The sequence below is a fragment of the Tetranychus urticae genome, chromosome 2 (assembly GCF_039701765.1).
Source record: "Tetranychus urticae isolate SD_2017Ah chromosome 2, NJAU_TeUrti_SD_1.0, whole genome shotgun sequence".
NCBI lineage: Eukaryota > Metazoa > Arthropoda > Arachnida > Trombidiformes > Tetranychidae > Tetranychus > Tetranychus urticae.
Genome location: NC_142959.1, coordinates 5793801 through 5807740, shown reverse-complemented (window position 1 = coordinate 5807740; position 13940 = coordinate 5793801). Strand labels below are relative to the sequence as shown.

At 31.8% G+C, this 13940-nt stretch overlaps 2 protein-coding genes across 2 annotated transcripts; one reads left to right on the top strand and one right to left on the bottom strand.

The window, feature by feature from the left end:
* The first annotated feature begins 1012 nt into the window (after positions 1-1012).
* LOC107366569 (iripin-8) lies at positions 1013-4583 on the top strand. The gene is made up of 2 exons (XM_015934200.3): positions 1013-1882; positions 3605-4583. Exons 1-2 carry the CDS (start codon positions 1574-1576, stop codon positions 4532-4534), a joined length of 1239 nt encoding a protein of 412 aa, XP_015789686.1. The 5' UTR covers positions 1013-1573; the 3' UTR covers positions 4535-4583.
* A 1628-nt stretch (positions 4584-6211) lies between these two features.
* Positions 6212-13024, bottom strand: LOC107366556 (MAM and LDL-receptor class A domain-containing protein 1). Its single transcript, XM_015934184.3, has 10 exons — positions 12486-13024; positions 11860-12404; positions 10410-10527; positions 10099-10329; positions 9449-9724; positions 8126-8722; positions 7770-8036; positions 7353-7708; positions 7209-7284; positions 6212-6951 (listed from the first exon to the last, which is right to left on the bottom strand). The coding sequence occupies exons 1-10, from the start codon at positions 12811-12813 to the stop codon at positions 6908-6910; spliced, it is 2838 nt and encodes a 945-aa protein (XP_015789670.1). The 5' UTR covers positions 12814-13024; the 3' UTR covers positions 6212-6907.
* Positions 13025-13940: the final 916 nt, after the last annotated feature.

Below are 13940 nucleotides of genomic sequence, written 5' to 3'. Positions count from 1 at the left end.
CAACCATTAAAATATCGTTGATAATTAATGATCAGTGTAACTTTATTTTTTGCATCAACTTGAAAAACCCGAATCAATCTTTTGTTCACCCATCAATTGTTCAAACTGAACATCATCAAGAGACAAGAAAAATATAAACATGAATTATCATTATATTGAATGGATCAATGAAATTCAGCAAACAAATAAAAAAGGCTTTCAAAACAAATCAAGTTTTATCGACAACTTGGCCTTTTATTAACGTTGCTCAACCAAAATTATCACAGTCATTATATTTCATTGCAATTGGCAATCAAAACATTAATTAATTGACAAAGGGAAAGTTAATAGCCAAATGAGAGGCAAAAAGTTATCAATCAACCAACGATAATCCCTTTGTAAGGTTAACTAAACACGCAAAAAAGGATCCTTAATCATCATCATCTTCACCATCAACCCGATCTTGATCAATTCAAGATTCATTGTTGATCTTGTTTATCAAGTGAAACATGGAAAGATGTAAACAAGTTAATCATGATAATGATGATTGTGATGAGGGAAAACATTGAATTAAGTTGGATACTTGAATTTCCTAGGCTATTGTTATTTACTTGACTATTAACAATCGTAATTCTGTTGTCAAACTGGTTTAAAAGAGCAAGGAATTACAATTTTACTGGTCTTTATATTAAATCTTTCAAAGTACATTGTATTTAAAGGAACAAGATGAATTGTATTTCAAGTAATTAAGAGGTTGATTGTACTTGTAGGAGGAAAAACAAATCAACCCTTGTTTATTAAAGTTAATAATCATGCAATAATGTTGGCAATAAGAAACAATGCAAACAATATTAATCATAATAATGAACAACAATCAACATCAACAGCAACAACCAGTAAAGTAACCCGACATTTACATTTGGCATAAGGTTGAGTTTACCTAAAATTTGTCACCATTTCACCAGTTTACTAGAGCACTTTTAAAATATATTAACTGTTTAGATTAATTGTTTAACCAGTAATCAGTTTAATCATCATTTGACCATCTCTTAAAGTCAAGTTTAAGTGAAAATTGACTTTCATTACTGCTTCATCTTAGGCTGGTCTTCAATGTTACTGCAACCGAGAAAGATCCGCCTTCTTAGGTGACCTTGATACACAACTGTAGACCAAGAAACGCGTTGAAATGTATTGATATTTCAATTGAAGTTTCACAGTTTTATTTTAATTTCATTTCAGTAAATTATATTTCAACCAACATCAACGTCTTCATCAACATAATCAACATTTTCCGATTCATACTCATTGCCTACCTTTTCCTGTTGTGAATTGCACTTCTCTCCGTGTTTTTGCTTCACAGACATTTGCTGATCGTTGGTCCAACCTCTTCAATTTAACTCCACAACTCTTTTGTATTTTTCATCATTTTCACAATTATAATCACAAGTATCTAACCATTCAACACAATTCAGCAATAGTAATTTTAAATTAACGTTCAACGAAAAACAATTTTCATCAATTTACCTAAACAAAGTCAATTTCATGCTCTTTTGTCTGTTTCACTTTCACTTTATGTGATCAACTGGAATCAAATATGAATCTATTTACTTTACCTTTAACTTTAATCTATTTAATCTGTTTTCTTGTTCAATTTGGATTAACTCAAAACAGTTTCAATTCAACTTCATCTCTAGCGCTACCAATCAACCAATTTTCCCTCTCATTTTACCGTTCAGTCCACAATTTGTCTGAAAATGTCTTCTTTTCACCTCTCAGTATCTCAATGATGTACTCAATGCTTTTAAGAGGTGCAAGTGGTTTAACAGCTCAACAGATTATCAATACTTTTCAGTATCCACTGAGCTTCAAGACATCAGATGAGATTCATGCTGCATTCAAAGAGGTGAGTAAATTTATTCAAATTAATAATAAACTCAATAGGTGCTAAAAACTAAACAAAATTTGAAACCCAAAAGTGAAAAGACCTTGCTTTGCTTAACCAGTTTTCAATATTTTGGTTCAACTTTACCAGCAAATCCATATCAATTTGAATGTAAATCAATCAATTTCCAATTCAAATGAACAGTTAATTTAGATCTTTAATTGCCGATTACCTTAAACTAACCAACAGGCTTCCTTTTTGTCCTCGGATGGACAAAAATTGAGTCCAATCTTTTTGGTCAATGAATCTTGTCTGTTCCTTACTTTCACTCGAAATCATTTTTAGCTTAAAATATTGACTTCATTTCTTGCCAAGCAGGAAAAAACAGAAGCATTGATAGATTGACAGAAAATCTTAATCATGATTAGATTGATTATTGAACCATAAAATGAAACAATTTCCCTGACCATAGTTGAAGTATTTAATGAAAACAGTTCATCAACATTGGCCAATGTTACCAACCTGTGATGAACCACAGCAAACAAAAACAATAATCAGTCAATAAACTTTCATCAATAAGGGAATCAAATTGACCAATTGAATGTCCATTTGATGAGAATAGTGAAAATCAAGTTTCCAATTTGAAAACATGTTTACATTGAATGAGTTAAATGGTCAAATCAACATTTATTTTAAGGTGTTACAATGAATTTAGATTACAAGTGCAAATTTATTAATACAATTAGACTTGAGATTGGATTAAAATCTGTTAACAATTGAAATTCAATTCAAGTTGAAATCTTTTCTCTTTATCATGTAAACCCTTTTTTTAATGGTTTACAATATTACATGATTGTGGTGTTCACTGTTAATGACATTGGATAATTGCAATGATTGATTCCTTTACAATAAAAACATTGAATTATTGATCATACAATCAAGGTAATAGGCCTAATCCATAATCTGACTGTCAATAGTGTTAACTATCATTTAATTTTTGCAGTTGAACAACAAAATAACTTCAACCTTGATCAGTTTATTATTATTCATTTCCTAATCATTTCACTTTCATCAATCAACATTAAAACGTTTTCATGCTTTTAAACCTAAAAATATGGCAAATACAAGTTACTTTGTTGTTTACATCAATGTTTTGCTCTCTTGTCCATTGTTTATGTTAATTGTTGAAAGTCATAGGTTAATTGTTATTGGTAAATCAAAGTAAAATGACCAAAGGAACCTTGAAAAGCGTCTGTCATTCATTTGCTATCTGATTAATCAATCTCACTATTAGACTGGCCATTAGATTTTTCAGGGTAAAACGTTGCCTTTGTATATACTTTTTACTCTGTACATTTGTGTGTGATGATCATGGTTTAATGATAAGATTGATTCAGGCTTCCGATAATTTGACCATAATTAACATATTGAAACATTGAAGCGCTGGAAAAATTATCATTGCAAATGACTTGATCACACATTTATCATTAGCTTTGGTATTATTTTTACTTCAATTGTTACCTTCGTTTTTTGCTATTTTAAGGGTCAATCAATGTAGCTTTTGTTTAAATTTGGTAAAGGGGAAGATTCAGAATTTTGATTTCTTTTTTTCTTCTTTTAATCATTTACAATTAAAATTGTTCAGTAAATTAATTATCCATTAATTTTCCTTTTGTCTTCCATTTTTGCTTTTATTTCATATTTGGATTTCCCTCTTCAACTGGTTACCATCTCAACCCAAAGCTTGTCTTTGATTATAAGATGATTGAGATACGCAGTTGGCAACGTAATTTTACCCTTAAACTTGGTAATCTGGTTTTGGTTGATAAAGCGTTTCCTATTTTGGCTGATTATGCGGACCATTTGCTCAATGAGTACCATGCCTCGGTGGCCGAGGAAGATTTTACTGCAGAGGGTTACCAGATAATGAACAAGGTTAACAAATGGGTTGCTTCCAAGACAAATAACAAGATGGTTAAACTGTTTAACCAACCATTTGACTATTTAACCAAGCTTCTTTTAATCAATGTAATTTATTTCGAGGGCAATTGGAAGTTACCCTTTGACCGATCTCTAACTGCTGCTCGTACCTTTTATAATTATGATGGTAGCCTGGGTGATGTTCAAATGATGTCAACCACTGGTAGCTATCGATATGCCGAGTTTTGGCATGTAAACATGAAAATGTTGGAGCTTCCCTTTCAGGGTGACATTTCGCTGATTCTTATTCTGCCTGTTGAATTGACCCACCAACCTGGATTAACTAAATTCCTTAATTCACTCACCACGGACCAACTCAATTCAATGATTTCTTCGTTAACCCAGCAAACGGTTGAACTGTCTTTGCCAAAGTTTAGGCTGGAAGGAAGATATGATCTGAATAAAATATTACCAGATATGGGATTATTTTTACCTTTCATTACAAATACCGATTTTTTCACAATCTCACCCTCAGAAGGACTCAAAGTGACCGATTCAATGCACACCTCGCTAATTCAAATCAGTGAAGAAGGATCACAACATCAAACCTCTGGATCTGTGGGCAGTTACAAGCTTCCCATTTTAGCTCGATCAAGAGGACCTCGATTCATTGTTAATCATCCTTTTGGCTTCATTATTCGTGACAATGCTTATGGAATTAATCTGTTCCTTGGTGTAATTAATAAACTTTAATAACCCATTATTATAACGTTAATAATAACCTTCTCCATAAACAACCAAATGCAAGAAACTGTAAGGTGTGATCAATAAAAAATGAGACTAACTTTAAACAATGATATTTAGGTAATTATTAGGTTTATTTTATCAATTTTAGTTTTAATTCAATTATTGAGAATTGACAAAGGTCCATGTGTAGTTCGATCAAAATATTCGACCTCAATCTTATTTAGTCAACGCTAAAAGTAAGCGCAAAATTTTTTGTTGGTTCAGGCTTTTAACATTAGATTAGGCATACAAGAGAAAATGGCATCAACTTTAAATCCTTTTAATTAACTAATTCATTTGAATTGAACATTGTTTTTGGGTGCAAATAAAAGAGGATGATATTTAAAATAATGTGAGTGAGTTTCATTCCTTTCGATTGAATTTTTCACCTGAAAAAGTGGCCTTTTTTACCGATGAAAATTTAATTTTTCAAGTTTTTCATCTTTGAGGTCACTTTTTCAGGTGAAAAATTCAATCGAAAGGAATGAAACTCACTCACATTATTTCAAATATCATCCTCTTTTATTTGCACCCAAAAACAATGTTCAATTCAAATTAACCAGTTAATTTAAAGGATTTAAAGTTAGTGCCATTCTTATTGCGCACACATTTTATGCCTTGAAATTTACTGCTAAAAATTTACACCGCTCACTCTAAGCGTTTAATAAATAGGATTGAAATAAAATTTATGGGCTAGTTTGGCCTAATATTAATTAATAATTCTCAATAATCAAATTAAAACTAAATTTGATAAAATAAACCTAATAATTACCTAAATATCATTGTTTAAAGTTAGTCTCATTTTTTATTGATCACACCTTACAACTTTCTTGGTTGTCATTTGCTGTTTTTGTAAATCAAACATAAATTAACCTAAATATATTTTGAGTACAACAATCGGTTATCATCAAGTTAATTTAACATATTATTTAATATAAATCTGATTGAATCGCAATTGTATGAGGTTGGTCTCAAAAAAAAGAGAAAAATTTTGAATAAGAAAATTCAGTAATGCATAAGTCTAAAAATGTTTACAATTTGAAATACTATGTTCGCCATTAAGAGTAGATTATCAATCATTTGTCTTTAATTTTACTTTTGATTTAAAATTATCTTTTCATTCAACTATAATTAACTCCAAGGTTAACTTCTGCCAATGATTAACAATTAGACAAAATTACCTCTCTTCCTTATCAACTGCATCAGACACAACACAAGCATTTTCATCTTGTCCTCACAAATTACTTATTAAGGCCTGGGTCAGTTTCATGGTCAATTCAATAGTAAAATGCCCTCGGTTTAGCTGTTAAATAGATAAGATGATTTAGTTGATCATCATGGATCTTTTGAAATCTCATAAAGCTTCTGGTTAATTCCAATCAACTGAATTTATTTGGAATCTGTTTGTAGATGAAAAGTCTGACTTTAAATTTCGATTCGAGTTTGATTTTATACATGTTTGTATTTGAAAGCGAGTAAACCAGTTTACATTGAAGTTCAATTTGAATAATCAATTGATCATTGATTGAAAAACAAAACAAGGGAAACATTTCAGTTGTAATTTAAGGTGTTTCCATGTAATTAATCATCTTACCTCATATTGTGATCAAGTATTGTCCGAAACTTGAATACAATTGGATAGACTTTTCTTTATGTTGACCATTTTTTATTTACTTATCAAAATTTTTGCTTTCATCTCTTTAACATTTGAACAGCAATTAATGAATAAAAATGGTTTAGTTAAATGTTGATTAGAGAGTTATTAATTGTAGTAATTAGATTTTAAAATAAAAAGTATATTGTACAATATTCAATTGTAATAGTAATTGTTGTTTTTGGCTGTTATAAAACAATGGCCTTCAGGTAAATTAATCAGTCTCCAACTGTTTCTATTAACTGTTAGCAAAAAAATGAATGAAGATGAAATTAACACGATTCACAATTAACGGGTAGCAAGTTGATGAAAGTAAGTATAGTTAATCAAGTAAGGTTAACAATAAATGGTAATGTAACAACAACTTTTACATTACATGACGATAATTCAAATGATATTAATAATGGTAAAAAAAGGTTGACTGAAGCAAACATAATCTTTAAGGTTAAATTTACCGAATTTGTTTCACTACTTAGGAAAGTTAATTGTTCAACAATTAAGTGGTCAGTAGTTGATGTAATGGGTACTTCATTAAAGCTGACTTGTTAAGGTGAGATTTGTAGGTTTCGTCCATTATGTTGATGAATATAGATGTTGTTAACGGCTATGAAGATGGTAGCTATGAAAATGGTGGTGAGAATGATTAATGATGATGAATATAAACATTGAATAAAATAACCAGCTGATTATTCCTCTACTTTGGGTTTAACAGCAGCTTCAATGGGTCGTGCTAAGCAAATAAAATGAAAAGACAATTAGAAATGTTAATTTTTTGCAATTTTGTTTCTTTGAGCAGAAAGAGAAATGAGAAAATAAAGAGTTGAAACTGAAACACAGCCGACAATGAGATTTAAAACAGTCAATCTATTCATTTTTCAGGAGATGTTTAAAAAATGAAATAGTGATCAAAGTAACTAAAGTAAGTGTTTATCGAGTTAATCGAGAGTTAACTGCTTATGGTAAGTGTAATTGACTTTTGAAACTTACTTTGACAAGTTCCGTTGTAAAATGTAACATCATCAAGAGCATAACCTCCGTCAACAGCTTCACCTTCAACCAGAATCTGTGAGGATACGGTAAGAAAATGAGATAATTAACATTAAACATGCACAATTTAACCTTTTTTATTACCTGATATGGTGTTTCACCATTGACAGTAACTTGTCCATAATACCAAAGACTTCTTCTCGTCTCGAGGAATCGAGCTTGAATTGACCATAAAAGAGTTCTTGGCTCCTTTTCCCCGGCCTTTTCCCCTCCTGGAGATGAGGTACTACTGGTGTCTCCGATATCTGCATCTGAACTTGTTTCACCTCCGCTAATTTGATAAATGTTAAGAGTGGTTGATTCTCCTCGACCAAAACCAGAAAACCAGAAACTTAAACAAGCCTTTGTTGAGTCTCCTGTTATAGCTGGAAATTTAGGACTTCGAAGAGTTGGACTTTGCAAGGTATTTTGATTGAACACATCAAAATAGACGTAACCAACTGAAAAGTAGACGAAAATTTTAGTTAATGATAAATAATGTTTATTTAAAATGAATCTTACCAGGAGCTCGGAAGGTATGATCTTGAAGGTTTGCTGGGCGAACATTAGGTGATGCTAGTTTCCATGAAACTGGAATCACTTTGGGATCATTGAGATTGGAGCGAATGGAAGAAACGGCATTTTTATGTGATATCAAGGAATCTTTCGATACTGTTGATAACAGTTGGCCGGGTTTACTAATTGGTATCCGAGTTTCGTTTTTCCAACCACAAAGTGTTTTATCAAATGAACATTCACCAGGAACAGCTTCAGCATTGGCAGGAATCACTAAAAACAATGAATTAGACAAATGATGATTACTTATCAAGATGAAGGAAATCATGCATTGAATGAGTAAATTTATTAACTAGACTTACCATTACAGCTACCATCAAAAAAGCTGATATCATCAAGAGCAATTGAACCAACCCTAGCATCACCCCAAATACCTTCAATTACAACTTGATAAATATTTTTAGGAGGTTTAACTTTAACCTCATCACCATCTTTACTTTTAACTCCTAAAGGAACCTGAGCTCGCCGCCATTTCAATGATTGATGATTATTCAGTTTCCAAATAGGAATTAATATCGTTTCACCAAAGTCGCCAACTGTTCGTAAATAAACCCTTAAACCGCCAAGATTGGGTCCACCAGGTTCAATTACTCGTTGATACATGAAATAGTGAAAGGACATGCATTTGGGTAAATCAGGATTTGATTCAAATTCAGGGCTAATTATCCATGCCGAGGTTCCACCTCTCAAGGGTTGAATGGCATCACCATTAAGACTTAGGAAGTAACCATTGGCATTTTTCTTGGTATGGTCATGTTTAGGGCCATAATTACCAAAGCTAAACTGTCTGATCCAGTCAAAATCATCGACTCCACTATGGGGCAACGGATTTGTCCAATAACACATGTTTTCCTCAAAGGTACAATCACCAGATTTTCTGGCTGCAGTTTGTGGTGAAACTAGACAGACGATGAATAAAAAGAAAACATTGAAAACAAATTGTCTTTGTGTAATTAATATTCAAATTTAGTCACCTAATCAATTGATTGCGTGTAATAGTAAATTCACAGTGATTTTCATTCTTTCCATGATAATTTTGTATGATGAGCCTAAATGACCCCATTAACCATTAGTAAATGATAGAGAAACCTTAACCTTTATGGACATGCATTGTCTATTATGTGATTGAGGTCATTTCCTGTGATCATATCCATGAATATCAATAACAATCATTGCTAATAAAAATATACTGGACAATAATTTTCTATTCACACTGATTATTGGTTGATAAACACTTTATAAAGATGACCACTATGCATAATCATACACATGATGATGGGCTACCAACAATTTGACATTTCCGTGATACAGTTAATGAGAGACAAAAACTGGGTAACCTATTAAATGACCATTTTTTGACCCAAAATTATTATTCCATAGTGATTATAAAATTCCTTTCATGTTAGCCAGTTATATTTTTGGGTCAAGTTGAACTCTTGAATACATTAAATTAATACATTCATTTGCATATGGTGAATATGCAAATGAAAAGTTTAAAAATGGGAAACAAAGTCAATGTGAATCTAATGTATTACATAATTTAAGGTTGTATGAAGGTTTATTGGATGAGACAGGTAAAAAGGAGGTTTAAGGATCAAAATAAGGATAATATTTTGTCAACTTACTTGGACAAACTCCTTGTTCAATAGATATACTGTCAATGGCAATGTTTCCTAAATAATTGGGTCCAATGATTCCTTCAAATATTATATTAAATGCCACAGCTGAAGCAATGGGAAGTTGAGCTTGATACCAATTATTGCCAGATTCACCTGACATTTCCCATAAAATTTTATCTGATTTATCATCTTTACTTTCACCTGGGCGATATTTAACTCTCAATGTACCAATTCCATTACCATACATATGAGTAGCAAATTTGAAACAAAACGGTCCACTAACTGATAAATGAAACAAAGAAACAGTTAATTTTCGATTATCGATTTTTAACTTAAATACAATCGAAAAGATTGGTGACACATTTGGTCGTTTCAACTTTTTAGTGGCAAACAAACGGTTTTCAACTTTAGAGCCTAGACTATGTTATATAATCATGAGTCAGGTTTAATCAATAATATCTTTTTAGACTAATTAATTATTATTTTAGTTTTAACAGCATGAGATTCAATTATTTGATAAGATCCAAAATCAGGCCAAAAATCCCTCACAGTCTATTTTTTTTAAAAGCTGAAGACTCCTCAAGTTTAAGTGTTCAATGGTGACAAGATGGAGGAGAATGGTTCCAAAGATTGTTTTATGCTTAAAATTTGATTACCTGTGGCTGGAAATGAAGGACTAATTAGTACAGCTTTATCTCCTGGTCGACGTGGATAAGCTGCACTAATATAAAGGAAACCTCCAAGTGGATACTCTTTACTGAAGCTGTAATAATCTCTGGCTGGTCCGGTGAAAAAATTGTCCGAGCCTCGACCCAATTTCCAATCAAAATCATCAGCTTCGGGTTCATTGGTCCAACCACACATTCCACCTTCGAAGGTACAATGGCCTTAAAAGTAAAATCAAAAGAAATGGACCACAAAAAGCCGTTAAAAGACGAAAAAATCCTTTTCATTCAATCAATCTTACCATGACAAACTCCTTCAGTCTCTTCCAATGGAGATATTGATATATCATCAACAGCAACATAACCTCTGTAAGCTCGTTCAGGTTCATTTGAGCTTTTAGCAACACCTTCCAAGATAATCTAAATAATCAAATTGTATTCAATTGAAAATGTATAGATGAATCTTGAAAAATGAAAGGCAATTGTGTTTATAAATTGAATATAAAATGTTGAAATTTCAAAGCCTTTCAGATAAAAAAACTATCTTTACATCAAAATGGTTGTAAGATGAATGATGAGAAATTAAAATCTAAATTTGTTTAGACATTAATACAGTTTGACTTTGGTTGATCATTTTTTTGCATTAATAATTCAATTTAAACTTGTTCCTTGTCAATTGAATATGATTAACAGAGCAACTGACTGTTAAATCAATACAAGACTGCTTGTAAGTTTGAATTAACTGTTGATAATTGAATGGTTATTGAATAAACAATTGATTTGAATATTCAATCAAGTTCAATGGTCTAACCATTTATTTATCTTTCCCTGTTCAGGCCCAACCAGTTATTGAACTTTTTATTGATTAAACCAATCAACATTATAAATCAATGAAAGTAATTAGTATAAATGAGACTCAAATCTTGTACTTTTAATTAGCTTTCCCAATGACCAACCAAGAAACCCAAAAAACCCAGAGAGTCAATAAAACCAACAAGATCATTAATACACACCATAAACATTACCATGTCTTGTCATCATCATTAAACGATAATTAGTAAATTATTGTATTGAGGAAGCAAGTAAAAGGGTAAAAATAAAGGTTGACTCAAATAAAACAAATTATAAAGCTCATCAATCATAAATCAAAGTTAAAATGGGTTGAATAATTGATTTAAAAATGAAAGGCAAAACAAAGAAGGCAAAAAAAGGAGTTCAATAAAGGCTTTAAAAAAATGATCAATGAAATCAATTTGATTATACAGTCTTAACATGATAATATATATATTTTGTTAACTCAGTTTTCAGGTTTAATCATTTGTTTCCATGTTTTTTGACAAGGGCAACATTTTTTACCTCATCATTTCCATTCAATATTTAACACAATATCACAATGTAACCTTTGAAACACGCCAAAAATATATTAAATTTAGCTGTGAGCCAAAGCAAATCACCTCAAATTTCATCAGATTTACCTGAGAAAAGTAAATGTCAATTTATGAGATTAATGATACAAGTTGGGAGTTTTTTTGCTTCCCAATAAATTACAATCCATAATACATGATTTTACCTTTCAAACCTTTTTCCCAAACATCTTTATCCTCATCCTGACATCAAATAATATATGTATGTATATTTTTGTTACACAGATTTAAATGCACCCTCAAGGTGTTGGACTGATCATTAGTTTTAAGGAAACCAGAAAAGGGTAAAAGGATAAATGAATGGTGATAAGTGTTGGCGTTTCCTTACCTGGTGAAAAGTCTCATAAGTATATGCAACCTCTGCTCTTATCCAAGCACCATCTGTATGAGTTCGTGATTCCCAGAGAGTTTGATTTTCCGAGGTTTCCGTATCTTTAACCAAAAGTCTGAGTTTTTCTGCTGAAAGTCCGTCAATGTTGAAAAAAAATCCAATACAATGGCCAACTGGTCCGGTTCTGGTAATGTTTGGACTTTCAAGATGAGCCTTGTCAGGAATGGTGACGATTGGATCATCGAGAGTTAGACGAAGCAAGGGTTGTTTAAAGATGGCCAGTTTGTCAGACAAGCGACTACCCAAAGAAGAGGCTGAGCGTCCATCTAAAGATGAACCTCCACCTGGACCTCCTAAGCTTCCTTGAGATTGTAAACCATTGCCTTGTCCATTGGTTAGGTTGCTGTGGAGAGAGGATTGGCCATTCAGTAAATCATCTTTAACTGGAACTTTCACTGAAGCAGTTTTGTCACTTTCAAGAGCTGCACTGGAAAACACTCGACCAACCACTTTGTATGATGTTTCAAAGTAAATGTATCCACCTAAAGGAAGACAACAGATTGAATGATTTACCTTTTCCTAAGAAAACATTTTTTCGTACAAAACTTTTCTTTATCACTCACCATTTGAATCACCTAATGTATGATCAACTAACGGCCCACCAAGCCAGTAAGCTGTTGTACCTTGGCCTTTACTCCAATGGACATTTGGATGATCGTCCATTGGGTAAGTCCAGGAGCATTCGGATAACAATGATCCTGAACCAAAATCACAAACCAAAGTACGTGAAGATTCATCTTCCACTCCACTTTCTTGACGCTTGATTCGAGTCAAGGGACCATCGATATCTTCAAATCCATGGTAAAGGGCAAAACATTTGGATCGGTTAGACGATAGAACAAGATTAAGCACAATTAATGTGATGATTAATTTGGAAACAAGGGATTCCATTTGAAAAGATTTGATCACAAAACGGTAAAATTGATAAATTAAGTGTAAACAAGCCAGAAAACCGGTTCAACTTGTTAATAAATTGAAGTTTAGTTGGTTAAGGAACAAGATGTAATCAGAAGCACTTTAGGAGAAGGAAATTTTACCCTAATTGTGTCTTGATCATTGGCACAATCTGTTGATTAATCTAACCAGGAATCAAAATTGTAACCTAGAAGTGAAAGAAAAACGACTTTTTCAACAACTTTTCTGGTTAAACATGAAAAATATATTCCAACCAACTGGTTTAATCATTGAATTATGGTCAAGATTGACAATTCAATCTTGCAAATGATTTGCAAGTGTTGATTTTGATACAAACTCAGGCTTTTCGTTGCGTACTGATTGAAAGGTTTGTAACAAGTTGAATGATTATTGAAAAGTGCAACCTTTATTGAAAGTTATACTCAAAGATAATGTGACAATTAACAGAGTAACCATGGGAATGCATATATTCATTAGGATCAGGGAAATGACATAATGGCAACAAAATGATGAAATGAAAACAAGTTTAGGAACCAAACTTGGGCTAGTTTTTTGGTAACTTTACATGGTCAAATGGTTATGTAGTTCATTGGAGCATAATTCAAACCAGGCCAGTGGTTTGTTTCTTGTTGCAAATTAATTAAAACATAAGGTTTTAATTTAAATTTGAAATGATTTACTAATGATATCATTTTGAAAGATACAATGAAGTAAAATAAAACATTAGACGAGACATTTTGTTTACCTTCAATGATGGAAAACCAGATTTTTTGCTCTTTACCTATTTACCTCTCGATGCAACTTGTTAGATTAATCACAATACAATTATATCGAGAGTAAACTAATCATCAGTCCATTATCATTTATTGAAAGTCAACTTAATCAATCGCTATTAATATTGAAAGTGAAAGCTCAGCCAAATGAACCCTTTCCGTGAAATAAGATGAAACACGCCACTTTTACGTAATTTTTGTGTAATAACATTTACTTTGCTTTCTATTGGTTATGTTTACAACTGTAACATTTGATCATCTCTGTTAATTTAATAACATTTAATGGAAGAATCAACAAATTGTTGGAGAAATAATTTTAAATGAAGGAAA